Source organism: Malaclemys terrapin, chromosome 2 (assembly GCF_027887155.1).
Source record: "Malaclemys terrapin pileata isolate rMalTer1 chromosome 2, rMalTer1.hap1, whole genome shotgun sequence".
Classification (NCBI taxonomy): Eukaryota; Metazoa; Chordata; order Testudines; family Emydidae; genus Malaclemys; species Malaclemys terrapin.
In genome coordinates this window covers 248945892-248965856 of record NC_071506.1, presented here as the reverse complement: position 1 = coordinate 248965856, position 19965 = coordinate 248945892, and the positions used below count along the sequence as shown (strand labels likewise).

Here is a 19965-nt window from a genome sequence, read left to right as displayed (position 1 = left end):
ATCTTATAAAGTATTCACCCGATTAGCAATATAGAAACACTCTATCAAACTCTGGAATAAAGCTGTAAATCCAAAATATAAAAGGCCAGATTACTGACTTCAGTAGGATCAGTATGTGGCCTAAAACATATAAATCCAAGAGATAATAACTGTTCCAATATAATGTTTTGATGTCATATAGGGCATTGGCACTAGAAATTGGGGTGGACTGATAGGTGTAGGTCAAATTTTGGTGCCTCAGTTTTTGGATGGCCAAATCAATGCATTTAGGGCTTGATTTTCAGAGCCACTGAGCAACTGCTGCTCCCACTTAACTTGTCTCAAGTTGACTGGCCAAAATCTGAGGAACATCAGTTCATGAACAGTTTTGAAAATGTAGGCCCTAATGTATACATTTTTCACTTTCATAGAAGTTAAAAATGGAAAAAAATATGTTGGTGCATCCAGTCTACCTCCCTGCTGATGCAAGAAATTGTAAAACTGCATACCTCTTCTCTCAGATAAGGCTAGCTTCTACATGTTTTCAATCATTTTTTTAATTTTACTAAATATGTTCTAAAATGTTGGCTCTGAGGAATAGCTTAGCCAGAAAGCTGCATCTTTGAAACCAAAAGTATAGAAAAGCAAACTGTGAATATTTTGCTATGAACACAGATTTTAACTATTTCTTCCTTCCTGATAGGGTGGGAGGTGAAAGAGGATAAGCAGTTTTCATATTTGGCATTTTTCTGATTGAATGTACCTATCTCTGGGTATAATTATATTAGCTGAGCATTTGACTCCTATCAAGACCACAATAGCATTATTTATTTATTTATTTCCCCCTCCCACCCCGAAACAAATGTTGGGAACTCTCTTTCCATGAGGTTTCAATAAAAACAGCCTTCCTGTTGCTCTGGTCACCCACATGGCAAAAAGGAAGTTAAACTGTTTGCTGACATGTCTCTTATGGTTTGGACCCGAGCCTTCTTTCATGAGCCTGTTGCCAAAAGCTTGACTTGCAGAGACAATATTGTGTGGGTTGTGACTTCACTGGGAACTGAGACCCAGGAATGGGCAAAATATGCTGTGGAGGCTGCACACTAGCCATATCTGTGGTGATTAGGAAAGCATTACTGGTTCCACACTTTTAAAGCTGCAGCAGATGTGCTTATTTTGTGGTGACTGTAACTCCAGCCCCTAAACCCTGGCTTAGCTAATCACAAGGAAGGTAAGTAAATGGACTATTTTCTCATGACATTTCATAAACACAGGGTTTCCAAATGAATGAAGATGGAAGGGCCATTTTGAGTCCAATAACCACCCCCCAGCCGAACCCCTTGTGATATGCATATAATTGTGGTTTGCCTGAACTGGAGAAAAGTTCAGGATTATAATTTTGAAAGACTGGCATTGCTTAGATAGTATCTATAGCAATACTTCCTATATCTATGTCAATTCCTGTCTCACCCTTGAGCCACTTGAGAAGCTTCATGGAACCAGGTACACAACCGCTTGGCTATCTCGTTTTACTGCGTATTGATAAACTCATTAATGGTCGATAATGACATTAGTAAGTTCCGTACACTGACCTAGATCCAGATGTGTAACTCCATTAACATCAATGAGAATTACACACAAGGAATTTAGTCTGTGTGACCCCAAGACAGCAGAAGAGAACACATTTTCCAGAGTATAAATTGCCGAGAACCAAAGACTCAGAGGTATATTGGTTACACTTTTGGTCTAACGGACTGTTGATTCCTACTGCATACAATATGTGACTAACTGTAACCACAAAAATAAAAATTCAAAATGTAGCTAAGCAAAGATTCACTGTAGTGACAGACATTTAGAAAAAACACCATTGCAGTTTTGCTGCTATCCCCTGATGAAAACTATTTCTGCTCACAATTTTTTTTTTTTAAACAAGGGTCTGATCCTTCACCATAGAAGTCAATTGGAGTTTTGCCATTGGCTTCAATGGCAACAGGATCAGAACTTAAGAGAGAGGATTACAAAGATAGCATTACAACTATAAAAGATCAACAATTATCGAGATTGAATTTCATTCTCCATATAGCCTATAATTAAATGACCCCAACACTCATCTTCCAAGAAATGTCAATGATGTACAAAATACATTGCAAATGGTCTATTCCCTTTACCTAGTTTTCAATACTTTGCAATTTTAAAAACACAAGAAAAATAAAAATGTTTGAGAATGACTCATTTTATGCTTGTATTTTTCCTTAAATTACATCTATTTCTTCAGAACTAGGTTCCATGAGTTAGAAGCCTATGCCAGCACACCAAAAATACACAACAATTGGTGTACTTAATTTGCATATGTGATTACTGTATTTGTTGTTATTATTTAGCAACTAAAGGCCCCCACTAAAATTGAGTGCCCTTTGTGATAGGTTCTGTAATCTGTACATAAACATAGAAAGAAACAGTTCCTGCTGTGAAGAGTTTACAGTATAATAAGACAAAAAAAAAAAAAAAAGATAGACTGGGAGAAAGGAAGTATTATTATTATCACCATATTACAAATGGGGAACTGGCAGACAATGTGTTTAGTAAATCCACTGCACCAAAAGCAATGGGTGTTGGACAGGGCCTCTAGGTGCTACTGTAATATAAATAACAACAGCAACAACAAAAATACTAAGTCGAAGTGGGAGGAGGAGGGAGGTTTTCTTCTCCTTTTGATACATGAGGGAGTTAGGCTGGGGCAGGTCAAAATATTTTGTTGAAAATTGGCGTTTTGATGAAACAACCATTTTCTAGAAAGTGCCCACTTCCTTGAACATTTTTGATTTTCCATCAGAAAACTACAGATGTTTTGATATTTTGAAAAATCTGAATTTTTTCACTGAAAATTTCAGCAAAATCAATTCCACCTCATTTTTGTTGACTTGTGTCTGGAAATTCCACCCCCTCCCCCCACCAGCTAGCACTAATTTCACTTCATAACTTCTATTGAAGTCAAAGCACATTACAGTTCATAGTATTAAGGTTAAAATCTTTTTTCCATTTATGTAAGAGCATAGCCCCGTGAGCCCAGTAGACTAGTGTAGGCTGTTCTCCAACCCAGTTCTAAGACAAAAGACTAATGCAGACATGGCCAAGGTCTGCCTTTGGATGCCCCTGCATAGCTGGAATTATCTGTGGGAGCACCACTGAGAGCATTATACGGCCCTTTTCAGCCTACCCTTCACTTTCAGTGGTTTCCAGAGAATCAGAGATTGCCTTCCTGTGCCAATCGGAAAAAAGAATAAGGCAGGTCTGCTTATTTCAGCATATTGCACTAGAAATAGTGTTACCCCTTACCCCACCCCAGTGGCACAGAAACCACTAAACATTGAAGTCTAAGCAAATCTTGATAAATAATATGGCATTCTTTGAAGGCTGTCTGATCAATAAATGCTACCTTATCTTGTCTCTGAACAACTGTGTGTATATATCCCCCTCAAGAAGTAGAGGAGATTGGTCAGACAGAATCTCCAGCCATGAAATCTCAGCTGGTTATCTCTTATTTGATTACTATTGCAGTACATACACACTCAGCAGAGCTCCCTTATCAGGTTAGATGGTACAAACTTGGCTACGGTAACAAAAGTGCTGTAATTTTACATTTTCTAGACACACTGTTAAACATTCTTTTTCAGAACATTGGTTCAACAATCTCTACGGTATGTAAGAAAAATACTTAAATACATTTGACTGGCCTGAAAATACTCTACAAACATATTCATAGTGGCTATGGAAAGCAAATGCCAAGTGCAATGTTCTTATACTGACTGTATACATTAAGTTATCAGAAACAATTATATTGTGCTAAAGTCTACACTGGAGGTGAAAAGGATGCAAAATGAGTGCACATGTGAAGGTCAAGGATGCTATACCAAGTGTTGGTTTTATGGGATAGCATGAGGAAATGATGGGTCCAGTTGTACATGGTGCTGAGTTTCGTCTGCCAGGCTTCCTTAGGCTGAAGCACTTTGGGGAGGAGACCAGCTTCTTGTTATGTACATGTAGAACACTTAGCACAATGGGGCCTGGGCCCTGATTGGGGCACCCACCAGCTATAGCAATACAAAGAATTACTAATATTATTATGCAATACTTGGTCTTTGACTTATATGAGCATTGCAGGTACACTCTGCTGCACTATACAACTGTTTATAATACAGCAATAGGAAAAATCGTGAGTTCAAGTTTTAATGCTATTTTGTACTTCTTGCAAGACATTTTTCACTGCCAATGTAAATAAAAAATAAGTCCATAATAATTCTAGGAAGAGGCAAAGGTCAGTTTTCTTTTCATGCCAACCTATTTAATCACTTATCATCCCCTTATATTAAACAAAACATATCGCTACGTTTTATATTCTTATCTTGATGCCTGAGGATTTGTGTACTTACTGCTATGATTACTGAGATGACTGTAGAGTTCCAAGTATATTAGAGTTCTATGTTTATTAGGAATTCTAACTGATACGAATTGCATCTTTCCAATATAACAAAATGCTGAAAAAGATTTAATGGTGGAAATATATGTGTAAAGACAATGGAAATATATTAACAAAAGCTTACCTATAGTACAATTTAGTACAATACAATTTAATTTGTAGTCATGGTTATTCTGACTGCTAGCTTTATTATTTATTTACTGAGAACCAATAGAAAATTTTCAGAGTAGCAGCCGTCCACTCTATATGCATCTGAAGAAGTGGGCTGTAGTCAACAGAAAGTGTTTCACAACTATCGGCAGTGAATACAAATATTTTCAGTCTCTGGCCCATATCTGGTCCCATCTTAATAGGCTCTACAAATTGGACCTACCCAAGTTTTGGGAGGAAGGGCCAAGGTCTGGAGCCCCAGTGCAGCCCCCAAATGGCCATTATTCTGCAGCACCAGAGTTGTAATGGTAGGGGTGGCACCCTAATAGATAGCCACTATAACTTTGCCTTGACACACCAAATCATCCCATACACAACCCTCCATTCTGAACTGCTGTGATGGGAACTATCATGCAGAAATAATCTGCATATTGAGGTTACCCCAGTGGGTTACTACACCTATATTAGTGCAATATTTTAAGTGCACTTAAAGATAGCACATTTTATAAGAGAACTTTCAAATTTCTTAAAATCTCCAGATAAACATAGCATTTGCATTATTATTACTTCATGGAGGACTGAAGAAAAAAAAAAAAAGGATTGTGCTTTTTTCCCCCTGTTCGAAAGCTGTTGGAGATAACGGCTGGTTAATGAACTCCTACTGATCATTGTCCTTCTAGACTGCAATACATATCAAACCATCTACTTTAATTCACCTGGAAGTAAATCAGTGGTTTCCAAATGGCTTGTTCCAGAGAAGAGCTCCCTATTCATAACATTAGAATTCTATCCTGTGCAAACAACATCAGGATTCTGAACTGAGCGTTCTGGTGTGTCTGGTGTCACTGTTTGAAAGGGAGTCCAGGTCCAGACACCTCCACACCAGTGTCTAAGGGTACAAAATTCCTGTTACATATTATAGGAAATCAGTCATCATGTAGTCTTAAGTATTTACCATTTTTGTTTAGTTTTTGTTTTACAGTCCCAGGCCAATTTTTGGCCTCACTAAAGGGAATGGAAGTTTTGCTATCAATTGGAGTAGGACAGGAATTTGTCTGTGGAAACCATCAATAGTTGACAAAGGAATCTGGCAAGAATGGTAAAGACACAAAATTAAAAAGTTATTAAAAATACATATTTGAAATAAGTTTTTGCTGAGAGTGGACCAAAGTGCAATGCACCAGAGCAATACCTAGCTGGTATATGCAGGCTGCATCTGTCCCTATGATGCTCTAACACAGAGGCTCTCAAACTGTGGTCCGTGGACCACCAGTGGTCTGCAAGCTCCATTCAGGTGGTCCGCGGATAGTTCCCTCTAAGGTGCGTGCCTGGGCGGCCGCACACAAAGGGATGAAGGGTCACCCACCTAATTAGTCGAGCCGCGTAGCTGTGGCTCTATTAATTAGGTGCCTGGACCCTGGAGAAGACGCACATATAAGGTGAGGTGGTGGCCTTGGGGGGAATACAGGGTAGGTGGGAGGGGGCAGTGAGGTTAGAAAAGGTGGAGGGAATTTGGGATGTGCAGGGCTGTGACGGCCAGAGAAAGAGGCGACTTTCCCCAGCTGCAGGGCTGTGGCTGTCAGGGAGAGATGGCCCTCCTTCCCAGCCTCAGTTTGGGAGCTGCTGAGGTGGGGGAGAGAGGGAGAGACCCCCATCCTTCCCAGCCCCAGCTCGGGGGCTGCCATGGCGGGGGAAAGAGCGCACATCCATCACATTAGAAAGGTAAGACTACTGATATTAAAATATGAGTTGTGTGCTTTTATTTGTAGAACAAAAAAAGTTAATTATTAATGTTTTTATATAGCGCTTTTATCCAAAGCACTTTGCAATAGTTAGCTAATGGTACAAACAACATTTGGAAAGATCATTAGGTGGTTCGCCAAGACCCTCAGCAATTTTCAAGTGGTCTGCAGAAAAAAAAAGTTTGAGAACCACTGCTTTAATGTGTATAGAACCAAAGGGAAAATCAGGCAGCCAGAAAGGAAATGCAGCACCAGAGAGTTGTCCAGCAGCGTCCTGTAATAGTTAGACACAACAATTGTTAAAGTTTTCCCAGATTTTCACCCTGCACATTCCAACTGGCCTCAGTGGGAATCACAGAGTGTAAATTAGGACAGGGCTCAAACAGAGCAGACGGTAATTGATGCAATTATTTTCCAGCACTCTGGCCTGTGACTTGTCTGTGGTCTGTTTTGCTATCTAATCCCTGTGTTCAAAAGCACACATATTGTAAATAAACAGAGATGAGTATAAAATATCATATGTTTTAGACAAATCATTTCTCATCCAAGAAGGAGATAATTCACTTTTGGAGTCCAAACCTTTCTGATTGCTAAAAGGTCATGAAAGTAAGCTTACATTAATCATTTCAAAATTAACTCTTTAATTGCCTTCTGCATTTTACAGTGTGCTAGGCACAATGGGCCATATTTGTCCCTGGCATAACTGTACTGCCCACCATGTGAACAAAAAGGATCTTTTTAAAATAAATGCATCTTAAAATCTGCTCTAAATTTTTCAAGAGGACTGTTTATGCAAATTGGCTAGATGACCTGGAGACTAATATATAGACATGGTTCTTCAAGCTTTAGGGTAAAAATAAGAATACTTCTTGAGGGCTGTGTGGGAATAGCACATAGTTACAGCTTTCCTCTTAGAGATGCAGACTGGTAGCTGATTAGAGCAATGGCAAACATGAAAAGGCCCTTCAGAGTGATGAGAAAAATCCTCTGTGTGTATTTGTTTAAAATTAAAATGCATGGAGCACTGCAGATCTGTCAGCATTGTAATAGCTGGCAAGAGAAGTTCAAGAAGTTCTACTTAATTTGGCTTTTGTTAGAGGGTGCCCCAGCCACCTAGCAACAGCACAAAGGGTTTAATTCTCACATAGTTAAACTCATGCTGGCTGAGCAGGAAGAAAGACAAAGTAAGATCATAGAGAAGCAAGGTAACCTGCAGCTCTAGTGCCACCAGGGAGTCTTGCAGGGGCGGACTGGCTGGGTCATAGGTCAGGATGCTATGCTATCAACACAGAATAGAGGACATACCTCTTTGTCAGTACAAATCTCCCTCTAACTCTTCTAACCACCAACCTGCCTCTTCCCAAGTATGGGTTTTCCCCACATCACATTCTTCTCCATTGCAATATAAATCTCCAACCCTTAACCACAGTCATACCAGGATACAGTTTATCCCCTCAGGCCCTCTTCATATTATATTCTGTATGGTCTCTTTAGATATGCACAACCAGCATGCAGGTGCCTCTCACTGAGAAATCTCTACATGCAAACTTCTCTTAGGCAATGGAACTCTGAGCTGGCTGAGCTACAGCACAGACATGCTGCTCTAATCCTTTTAGGGTGAGATTCTGATACTCTTATTCACCTGGCGTGCTACTTTAAATCCACAAGTAGCCTCATTAAAGTCAATGGGATCAATCTCAGAGCAAGGTACTTATTCATCTTGGGTAAAGTAACTGAAGTTGGCCCTTAATTATTATTTAATTCTGTGGAGTCCAAAAATGTGCTAGACACTTTATGGACCTAAAAAAAGGATAGATTCCTGCCCCAATGAAATTTTAATCTCTATAGACAATATGCAGACAAAAGGCAGAGAGAAGCTGTGAGAGGGAAGGATGCAGCACAAGATGTTTTATTCTTTGCCCGATTTCCCTTTCTTTATTTTCACCATCCCTAGTTTTTTTGTTCTTAATTTACTTCTGGCTTTCTGGATAGTTCTCTCTTTTTCAGTATAATACAAAATACCATTATTTTTACAGCTTCTCAGCCATGTTCCTCGCAGTTCTCCAGCAGATGCATTAAAGAATGTGATAACCTCCTTCCCCACAAGACACCCAAACACCATCGCTTCCAGTACAAAGTCCTCCCCCTTACCTCTCAATCATGAAACCTCTGCAGTACAGACTCCTCCTCAGACACTTACCTAACCTCTTCCCCATTGTAGACAGACACTCGCCCACACTGACCTCAACATTCAGTGTGATGATAGAGATGCTCCTGGGGTGCTAGTCATTCTGAGGTGAGGGTAAGCCATAAGGTACCGCCCAGCTAGCAGCCCTCACCCTGACTCTCCACTGCTCGCAGGTATCTGCTTTCTCTTTGAGGAGCAGATTGACTTGTAAGTGGTCTATAATTTTGTCATATTTGGCACAACTGAAAAATGTGGCAATCCAACCTGGTACACAGGACATATATCAGACAGGCTGGAATGCTTTTTGCATCTCAAGCACTATGGGTAAGCCTACCTCAGGAGCTTTGTATGGAGAACTACAAATCTCAAGTCCAAGAGATGACTTTTTCCTCAGCATTCTTACAAATCAGAGTCACTTTCACTTTCCTCGTTAAATTATGCTCCACTGCTTCCGCCCGTCCAGCAGAACAGATCCTGCATATTCCAATGGGACTGATAAAATACATTTTGTGCTGTTTAAGCAGTAACATTCACCATGTTCTGCTTCTGTTACTCTCAGAGCAGGGGCTGGCTCCACTCAGCTCCTCAAACTCATAAGAATGGCTGCAAATCACTTTCATGAGTCTCTCCATTTTATTTAGCAACTTAAAATGTCTTGGGTTTGTACAACTTTTCTGTAGAGAAAAAACTATCCACTTACCAAACAAGTCATAAAAGGGGAACTGGGAAATATCCAGGGAACAATTCATTGTGCAGGATGACAATAGACTAAATCCGGCCAGTGTCCTTCCATAAAGAGTGCTATCCTGAATACTGTAACAGTAGGGTTACCATATTTAGTGCCTCCGAAAGGAGGACACTTTAAAGGGGCCCCAGTCCCGCCCCAGCCCCGCCCCCGTGCCCGCCCCAACCCCGCCCCCTCCCCAAAGTCTCCGCCCCCTCCCCTGCTTCCCGTGAACATTTGAGTCGCGGGAAGCCTGAAGCAGGTAAGGGGGGGTGTGTGTGGGGGGGGAGGAGGCGCGGCCCACCCCCGGCACCGCAGGTCCCCAGCCCGTCCCCCGAGCCCCCAGCCCGGCCCCGCCGGCCGAGCCCCCGACCCGGCACCCGAGCCGCCGGCCGAGCCCCCCGGCCCGGCCCGGCCCCCGAGCCCCCGGCCCGGCACCCGGCCCCCCCGAGCACCGCCGGCCGAGCCCCCGGCCCAGCACCTGACCCGGCACCTGAGCACCGCCGGCCGAGCCCCCGGCCCGGCCCGGCACCCGAGCCCCCGGCCCGGCACCCGAGCCCCCCGAGCACCGCCGGACGAGCCCCCGGCCCGGCCCGGCACCCGAGCCCCCGGCCCGGCCCGGCCCCGGGCCCCCCCGAGCACCGCCGGCCGAGCCCCCGGCCCGGCCCGGCACTGCCGGCCAGGCCCCCCGAGTCCCCGGCCCGGCACCGGGCCCCCCCGAGCACCGCCGGCTGAGCCCCCGAGCCGCCGACCGCATGTCCGATTTTCCCGGACATGTCCGGCTTTTTGGGATTTCCCCCCGGATGGGGATTTGGAGCCCAAAAAGCCGGACATGTCCGGGAAAATCCGGACGTATGGTAACCCTATGTAACAGTGCTAGTCAAATGATACTTTTGTCAGATCATCAAAGCAATAATATTTCATTTCAGACAGTGGGTTACAGAAAGGTAGAAGATACTTTGCGTTCTTCCAGTTTTACAGAGAAATCTGACCTTCAGTTTCTCACCACAGAAAATATGCTGCTTAGTAAGAAAATTAGATCTGATTACTTAAATTGATTACCACAGGTTTCTTTACAATGCTGGATGCTCAGAAACAAAAAATGTGGGGCAGTGCTGTCACATTTGTTTAATCAAATAAGATGGCTGTCTCCATCATGCTACTCAGGGGTAGAGTTTAACAGGCACAGTGAGGCAAACTGTTGTTTTGGCATTAAAGAAACGGAGACAGGCAGATTCCTTCCAAAGACACTGTATCCAGAACAGCCAGCTAGCTCTGTTTGCCCAGTAATGAACTCCAAAAACTGGAAAGCAATTTGAAATTGAGGCTTCTCTTTTCTGGGAAGAAGGAAGTAGATCTTTAGCCACCCACTTCTCCAGGTTCCTGTGGGGTCTATAGGTATGTGTGGGGAAGGTCTTACCTATTATTTTCAGAGCCCCCCACAACCCAATCTGTCTTGCTTCCTAGTTCTCCCTACTGGCTTCTCTCACTGCTCTTGCGGGGTTGGTCCAGGTGCTTCTGGTGCTTATTCTACAGTTCAGCTCGTCTTACAGTTTCATGCCTTCTCTAAAAACTACAGGAGGAGAAGCAGCTTCACTGCCACCAGATGAAGAGGTGGGGTCTGGTGGATTAAACACTCTGCATGTGAGACTGCCTCTTGGGGAAGTTATGTATAGTGCCAAGTGTACTATTGCTACCTATGTTGATCCACTCAAGAAAAACACCAGCAGAATGATCACTCATAAAGGATTGTACCTTTGAAGAATCCACAAAGCTGATTAGTGGTGATGATGTTGGTGTAATGACCCAGGGAATCTGTCTATGTACAATTTATGAATTCTGGATATTTTATGAAACTGCTGTGTCATTGAATTCCTCAGCAGATGTGCCATCAGTACATCTGGTACCAGGTTGGTGTCACCTCTCTTGGATCAAGAACAATGGAGAGTCATTAACCTAAATAGCTTCCTGTACAAATGGGAGCACTTTAAAATAATGGGATAGCTGGAGGCTAGGGAACCTGGTTCTTCCCAGATTATCTGCAGAGGAGTGGAAAATCTAAGAAGAAGAAGAAGAAGAAAGAAACCAGGCATTAGCACTGGCTTTTAAAAATTCAGATGCTGGGAGGTTCAGGGAAGACACAAAAGGACACACTTTCTGAGGAGGAGGGAAGCTTTTGACCAGCCCCAGCTGAAGGGAGCCTGCTGCAAGGGTCAGAGAGGAGAAGCCATGACCAGGAAGAAAAGACTGAGTTGGAAAAGTGAGGTCCAGGGGGACGTGGACTGTGGAAAGACTCAGATCAAAATCCAAAGGGCTCTTGGAGTTGTGAGGATACCGGAGGGAGAGTTTTGCATGCAGGTTTATTGTTTTTGCATGGATCTATAAGTCTCTGTGCTTTCTTTATGAATAAAATGTTTAAGAAGTTACTTTGCACATCTGCTAAGTTCTTGGCTTCAACTGTCATGTGTTCCCAAATGGTTAAACTGCAAACCGCACTAATGCGGACTTCTGAGAAAGAGTATGCTTAAGCTGCCAGGGAAACTTGCTTGTTTAGCACGAGGGTAGCTAGACTGTAGGAGTCCCACTTTCAAGAAGGGGTATCAGACAGTGAGTCTCCACCCTGGGAGTGAGTCTAAAGGCCAGAGCTAGAGTCTGGGCCAGGAGCCTGCCCAGACTCAGAGGAGCTCAGAAACACCTGGATCCAATGTGTGAGCCTGGACACAGCAGCACACTAAGTGTCCAGAAGGGGAAGCTTGACCAGCTCTGTGACAGTTGGTAGTAGCCAGATTATATCGCTTCTCTGCCTGCTGGAGGAGAAATTCATCTCTCTGGTCCCAGCAGCATGAACAGGAAACTGATGAGATAGGTCTAGTACTGGCTCACCGTATGCTGAAGGGCAACAGACAAATTACACAAATACATAACCAAGAGCGTGATACCCTGGTTATGTATGTGGACCCAGATTTGAAGTACATTAGTTTCCTTTGTACCTCAGGGATCAAGGGAGGAAGAGAGGCATGAACTTTGATTATTTGAATCTGCAAACTTTAAATTCCACACGCATTCACGCATTTAATCACTCATATGATTGCTGAAAGCAAACACAAAAGAGATGAAGGTGGCCAAAGCAAATTCATTGTTAAATGAAAGCAAATATTCAAGAAAAATGTTTAGCACTGTTCACACAACTTCTACAAAACAGGCTCCACAACACTGATCTTAAGGAGCCACAGAACATTTGCTCTTTTGTATTTAGGGACAGTTCTGTCTATGCTGCAAATGCAGTATTTTCCTGTATTGCTTCCTATTACTCTGGTTTTTATGACATGAAAACAAGACATTGTTCCTGAGGGTTCATTTTCTCCTGAAGCTTATTGTTCACTTGCAGACTAATATTGTTTGTGACATCACACTTGGCTGCTCTGGAGATGATTATGATGTTAGACTTCAGGTGAGAAATAGCAATGGGGCAAATTAATCCCTCTGGAGCAAGCATCTCGTTTTCATGCAAATATTCTTAATAAAAACAAAGTGTAAAAAGAAAACAGAACATAGTATAGGAAAAACAGAATTGTTTCTGATCAGGATGTTCAGCAAGGAGTTTCCCATGAGACATCAGCAAATCTAAAAAGGAGCTTTTCCATCAATACTGTATATTTCCTTTTGCAGCAGGTGGCTTCATTCTTATTTATACCAGGGAAGTCAAATATTTAATCTGTCTTCTAACTCACAAATACACTGAAGTCAGGAAAATTCTTTGTATTTGCCTTGATATCACTTTGCAGATTGTAGTAATATAATGGGAAGATACAAAACTGAACTTCTCTGTGCTACCTATGTAATCTGTGCATGAATGTCTTCATACAAACAGGCTCTTACCTTCTTCATTCTCCAAAAGCCAAATCTCAATATTACCTGTCTTTTCAACTATTCTATTCTTCTCTGAATTTCTAAACTCAAACAAGTGGTCTGCAACTGGTATATAGGCTTCATTTCCTCTAATTCACTGCGAGATCCATTCCAATCTGGCATCCATCCGCTTTGCTCTATGAAACTGCTCTCACCATGACTGAATCTCAAGGCCTAAACTCCATCCTCATCCTCCTTAATCTCCCAACAACCTTTGACACTTAGAATCACCTCCTCCTCCTTAACATTCTATGCCACCTCAGGTTTCATAACACTATCTCCGCTTGTTTTTTTCTCCCTATCTCTCTGACCATTCATTCAGCAACCCCTTCTTTCCTCTCCTCTTCTCCATTCAGGCTTACATATCCCTCAGGATTACATCAAGTCCTCTTTTCTATCTACAACTTATTCTTGGGTAACCTTATCCATTTGCATGTGTTCAAGTATCACCTCCACACCACTGATGCTCAAATCTACTTATCAACACCAGACTTATCACCTGCTACCAGGGCCAGCTCTGGCTTTCTGGACACCCCAAGCAAAAAAATAAATAAATAAATAAACCACGGCGGCCGGAAAGCAAAGCAAAAAAACCCCAAAACAAACAAAAAAAACCAAAACCAAAAACAAAAACCCTGTGGCGCGGCCCCTGCCACTGTGCCCCCTGCTGGGATGGCTCCGCACCGCTCCGGTCAGCTGGGAGGGAAAGACACGGGCTCTCCTGCTGGGCTTGCTGCAGGGCGCTCCCGTCCTCCACGCCGGAACAACTAGGGTTACCATATTTTGTGCCTCCAAATGGAGGACACTCCACAGGGCCCCGGCCCCGCCCCAACCCCGCCCCCTCCCCAAAGTCTCCGCCCCCTCCCCTGCTTCCCGCGAACATTTAATTCGCGGGAAGCCTGAAGCAGGTAAGGCGCACCCCCCGGCCCCGCGACCCCGGCCCGGCCCCCCGGCCCGGCGCACCCCCGCGGCTCCGCGACCCCGGCCCGGCCCCCCGGCCCGGCGCACCCCCGCGGCTCCGCGACCCCGGCCCGGCCCCCCGGCCCGGCGCACCCCCCCGGCCCCGCGGCCCCGGCCCGGCTCCCGGCCCGGCGCACCCCCGCGGCTCCCGGCCCGGCGCACCCCCGCGGCTCCGCGGCCCGGTGCACCCCCCGGCCCCGCGACCCCAGCCCGGCTCCCGGCCCGGCTCCGCGGCCCAGCGCGGCCCAGCGCACCCCCCAGTGGCCCAGCCCCTCGGGCCCGGACCGGCTCCCGGCACCGCGCCCCCTGCTCCCCGCCCGGCCCAGCGCCGCGACCCCGGCCCGGCCCCGCACCGGCCCCGGCCAAAGAGGCCCCGGCCGAGCCCTCCCTCCCTCCCGATTTTCCCGGACATGCCCGGCTTTTGGGGATTTCCCCCCGGACGGGGATTTGAGCCCCCAAAAGCCGGACATGTCCGGGAAAATCCGGACGTATGGTAACCCTAGGAACAACAACAACAACAACAACAAAAAGCGGCCGTGCCGCCCTAGGATGGGGCGGAATGCCGCCTCCTACAAGCTGCCGCCCCAAGCACCAGCTTGCTCGGCTGGTGCCTGGAGCCGGCCCTGCCTGCTACACCAGAGGTGGGCAAACTATGGCCTGCGGGCCACATCCAGCCCGTGGGACCCTCCTGCCCGGCCCCTGAGCTCCTGGCCCGGGAGGCTCGCCCCCAGCCCCTTCCCCGCTGTTCCCCCTCCCCCGCAGCCTAAGCTCGCTCCGCCACTGGCGCAATGCTCTGGGAGGTGGGGCAGCGAGCTCCTGGGGCAGTGCAGCTGCAGCCACTGGCCTGATCCAGTGGTCTGTGCTGCGCAGCTGGTTCTGGGGGCAGTCAGGGGACAGAGAGCAGGGGAGGGGAGTTGGATGGGTCATTAGGGAACAGGGAAGTTTGGATGGGCCAGGAGTCTGGGAGGTGGGGGGCCAAAAGCGGGTGGAGTGGATGGGGTGGGGGCCAGCCTTCACCCCCCTCCCCTAACCGGCCCTCCATACAATTTTCAAAACCCGATGTGGCCCTTGGGCCAAAAAGTTTGCTCGCCCCTGTGTTACACTGAGCTCCTCATCATGGCTAAAACAAAACACATATTCCTTGAAACTCTTTCTCAGCAGCATGCATGGTGACCAAACAGTTCCTTTGCTTTCAGCTTTTAAAACCAGCCTCTGCTCTTACCTTCTACCACCCTCACTCCAAGATCCAAAAAGACAATACCTGTAATATAGTTGGTATGCCACTTCCTGTGTGAAAATTCAGAATCACAAACAAATATATGTGCCTGCACATAGACAAACATATTCACATAAATGCAGGCCATAACCTGCAACTTGTGTACTCATTTCCACCTGTGCAAAGAGGACAAAGCAAATCAGAATGGTAGCATTTTACACCAATTTGTGCAGGTGTAAGTGACTACACAAAGTGAAAGGCAGTGGGAGAATCAGTGCCTCCTCCCCAAACATTCATGCAAACAAACTCTATGAATTCTCCCACATAAGTGAATATGAATGGGGGCACACACAGTCAACCCAAATAGCAATTTGTTTCCTCCTCCTTCAATCTTAAATAAAGTGGAATTTCTTGCTTCCATATTAAAAGAAAGCAAGCTTCAAATGACCGATTTTATTGCCCAAAAAACCTAGATACTGAAACTGAGGAAAGAAGCAAAATGTTAAGTATGGCAAACTGTAGACTCATTCCAGTACTTGATATAGTTATAGCTAGATCAAAACAAACAGCACACATCTTGTATTGTCTATCGGGCCAATAATGCTTTTGAAGGGAAGTGGCTCGCCTGTACTGAAGATCAGTTTGACAGCTTTTCTTACAAACATCATGTGAAAAAGCAGTGGAAATATTATTTTTTTAAATGTAATTTATCAGAAATCTGCTGAGAGAAACTTATATTCCTGATTCCTTGTTTGCTTAGTTATAAGGCCTCCTGCTTTAAAGTAAGCACTGACCAACTGACTGTCAACTTAGCTTTCAACCTCGGCTTCAAAGAGTTGCAGCTTTTTTCAGAGTAATTCTGGTGAATTCAGCAGGAAAAAAGTCAGCTAATAATTTGAGTGTAACTCTTAATGTGCCCATACAAAAAGTTAGTGAGCTGTGCAACAAGTATCATTCTGATGTTACATAGAGTTTCCACCTGAACAATGTCTTTCATTAATAAATATACCCATGCAACAACAGCTCCCAAATCTTGTCTACTGATAAAATTAAGTCCCAAATATTCTAAAATGGCCTTCGTTTTTGAGGGCAAAATGTTACGTCTGCAAATAACTGCCCCTGCATTTTTGAACCTCTAATCACTGTGGATGCCAATATGAGCATTCATTACCCCTACCTGCAAGTTGTATTTTTCACTCTGACTTTTCCTTAGTAGGCCATGTGATATTTATAAGGTGTGGAATTTGTAGAGACTGAAGCAAATGTATTTGCAGTAATTATCAGCAGCAATTTTATTTACTCTAATGAATCTAGTTATGGTTATAAGCATAATATAGTACATATCACATTTGCTTACATTGAGATTATAATTAATTAAAATAATAAATGATTAAATATTTAAAATGACATTTTGCATCAAAGGATCTCGAAGTGGTTTACAAAGGTGGGTACAGTAAGTTTTATCCCCATTTTATGGATGTGGACACCGAGCTTTAGGGAGATTAAGAGGTTCACATAAAGTCACACATTGAGTCATTGGTAGAGCTGGGAATCAAACCTAAATCTCCTGATTCCTACTCTTGAACTCTAAAACCATAGACAATAATGCTTCTAACAGGGGTAACATGTACAACCTACGCTTGGTTGATTTTCCTACTACATCCCCACCCTACCATCCTTTCAGCATGCATTCACTTATACAACATTTATGTCACCCTCAAACTTTGAACCACTGTGTGTAGAGACAAGTCAATTTTAGATAACCACTCATGTTAGTAACAGTTTATTTACGGACTTTTATCTAGTACCAAAAATCCAATGCACTATGGCATCATTTAGAATTGTTTGTGGGGACCTAGGCTTTCCAAGTACAAATTCCTGCCATATTAAAGGATTTAGATTTTGAGAGACCAGCTCAAACACTGAGGAAAATGTCTAGCTACTAAAAAGTTCCACTTTCATCTTTTCATGCAATACTGCTAAACACTAGTGTGCCACAGGCAATAAACTACTTTGTGCATTAAAACAGATTATTTGGGTCTCTTAAGAGTGATAAGTGAAAATTTGAGGCCAGCTAGCATTTCTAAGAAGAAATAGTTAAAAGGCTCTTCTGAATCAGCTATAATCCTGTAATCTCAGTTCTCCTCTGTAAAATAAAAAGGAAAAGGCATCTTTCTCATTTCAATCTAGTAAAATAAAATCAAACCCTGATTTCTATATTTTGGATAAAACCAACATTTTCTGAGACACACGGGTACCAATATAACCTCAATTAATTATCTGTGTATGATGTTTCCTTGAAATTCTAATCTCTATAGCTCAGTTGGCTAGATTGTACATATTCAGTATGATTGAAAAATTGTGTTTAATGAAGATATAATTCTAACACACTTGTTTAACTACAGGGCAAGGGATGTAATTACATTTACTACTTAACTAGACTATCCTTACAATCCAGGCACTAATAAAAGCATGCCATTTGTTCACTTTATAGTGGGCAGATGCAGTTGACCCTAAATTTGGCCTGCTACATATCCAGTGTCTGCTTTAAATAGAGGGAAGATAAAGCAGTGTATTGAATGTATTATATGTGAACAGTGGTATGTATTAAATGTGAATGTACAGTACATGCAGTACTGTACATGCTGTCTGGCTAGTATTAGAGTTAAAACTGTGTATAACTAATTTGGTGAGAAAATATACTCTTGCCCCCAGCTTGCATTCTGACACTTGCACAGTCTTCTTGCCACTATACCATCACACTTCAGAGCAATATGACCAAACATTTTTAGTGTGTGCCCCTTATCGTTAAGGCTACGTTTTAGTTACGGTTACTTTTAATAAAAGTCACGGACTGGTCATGGGCAGTAAACAAAAATTCACGGCCCGTGACCTGTCCATGACTTTTACTAAAAATACCCATGTGTAAAACTTGGGGGGGAGGTTTCCCGGCGGGCCCGCAGGTGCTGGGGCATTGAGTTGCATATCCACTACTGACAGGAACTTAATTAGGTCAACTAGGAATGCGTGGGGCACTGGAGTGACAGTCACACCAAAACAAGCCCCAGCTCAGGGTTCACATATAAGTCAGTGGGAGATCTTCAGGTCAGGTGCAAGTAATACAGCCCCCCAAAGCTGCAATCCACCACTGCTCTATGTTTAATTGTAAGCCTGGCTGGAGACAACTACATCAATATAAGCCCTGCAGTCTCATCCTTTCATCAGCTGTATGCACAAAGGCGCCTCTCCGTTAATTAAAGTTATTGCTTTTTATGATTTATCAACTAATGAATTTATATTCAGCAACATGAACTGAATGGCAGGATCCACATCTGCCAACACTGTGCTCCAGATGTCAAACAGATGTTGAAACCTGATCGAGACTTGTGCCTACTACATGATATTTTCTACCTTGTCTTCCTATCATCCCCAGCATCTACCAACCCTTTTGGCTGTGGTTATCAAAGGGATGCAGCAACTGTAGTTTGATACTCTATGTTTGAACAAGTCAAATAGAAGTCAAATTGAGGCCTGCTTTAAAAATTAGAAACACCGTGTTCTTGATTCTTCTCTTGTATTCAGTCATGCCAGGGACTTAGGGAGGGACACCAGGCAGATAAAGCCACCCTCAACTTTCACCCTGATTAGAGTGCTTGATTGTTTTTGCCCACTAGTGTAAGCAGCCACTCCAAACTCACTCTCCCTTAATATTGTAGAGATCTTAATCTACCTGTTTATAGTCTATTTGGTTACCTGGTGGTCCAGCCTATGCTGAAAATACAGAAAATCACTGCTTGTGACAAATAAAAAGCGACTGCTTTTCAGAAGCTTGGAGGGCATTCACAATTGCTCCCCTGGTTTGCACTGCAACATTCCTAAATGCATTTAACCCTTTGTTTGACATAAGTGGAAAAGCAGCAGCTGAAATAAGTACAATAAGTAATGTTATGCCAGAGATACATCATAAATTAACGAAGAGCTGGGAACATGGCCTGCTGTGAATCTTCCTTGAGATGGACAATATGTCTGCTATAAACAAGGCATTATTTTTATAACAATATGTTCTTTTAAATGCTGATGTGCAATATGAGATGGAGGAAATGAAAAAACAGGCTGTCCTAACTAATACAGGACAGATGAAAGTCATGGAAAACTCTGCTTGTTAGCTAATATTCTTCTCAAAACACCCTCATTATTTGTTGGTCTCTTATTCACTCAGCTACTGTAAATGAGAATAGTGCAAACTCATGCAGTGCAAATTTACTCTTCAGAAATACATTTCCATTGACTGTCATTTCTAATTGTAGGGAACAAAAGAAACTCTTCTCAAAAGAATAAGAGAGTGAACCTTACTGGCAGAAAGGAACAGCGTCTTTGATGATACAAGTTCCTCCATTTTTGCAATATCCTTCTGGACAACCTAGGAAAATATAAGTAAACAAAGGTAACTAGATTAAGGAAGATGTAATAGAAATTAGTTTGTTCCGCCTGCCAATGCAAGATTTTTTCCCTACATCAGAATTTTCTACAATTTGATTTTCAGAGTTGCTGAATGCTCACAGCTCTCATTTAGTATATCTGATGTTTTGGGTGCTGAGCATTTCTGAAGACCAGCACTGT

General features: G+C 43.6%; 1 protein-coding gene across 1 annotated transcript in view; it reads right to left on the bottom strand.

Moving 5' to 3' along the window:
* MALRD1 (MAM and LDL receptor class A domain containing 1) overlaps nt 1–19965 on the bottom strand; it is a 435909-nt gene that overhangs the window by 35239 nt on the left and 380705 nt on the right. Inside the window, exon 35 of the mRNA XM_054017027.1 lies at nt 19699–19765. Within this exon, the coding sequence (XP_053873002.1) occupies nt 19699–19765 (67 nt within the window). The remainder of the gene's footprint in view (nt 1–19698; nt 19766–19965) is intronic.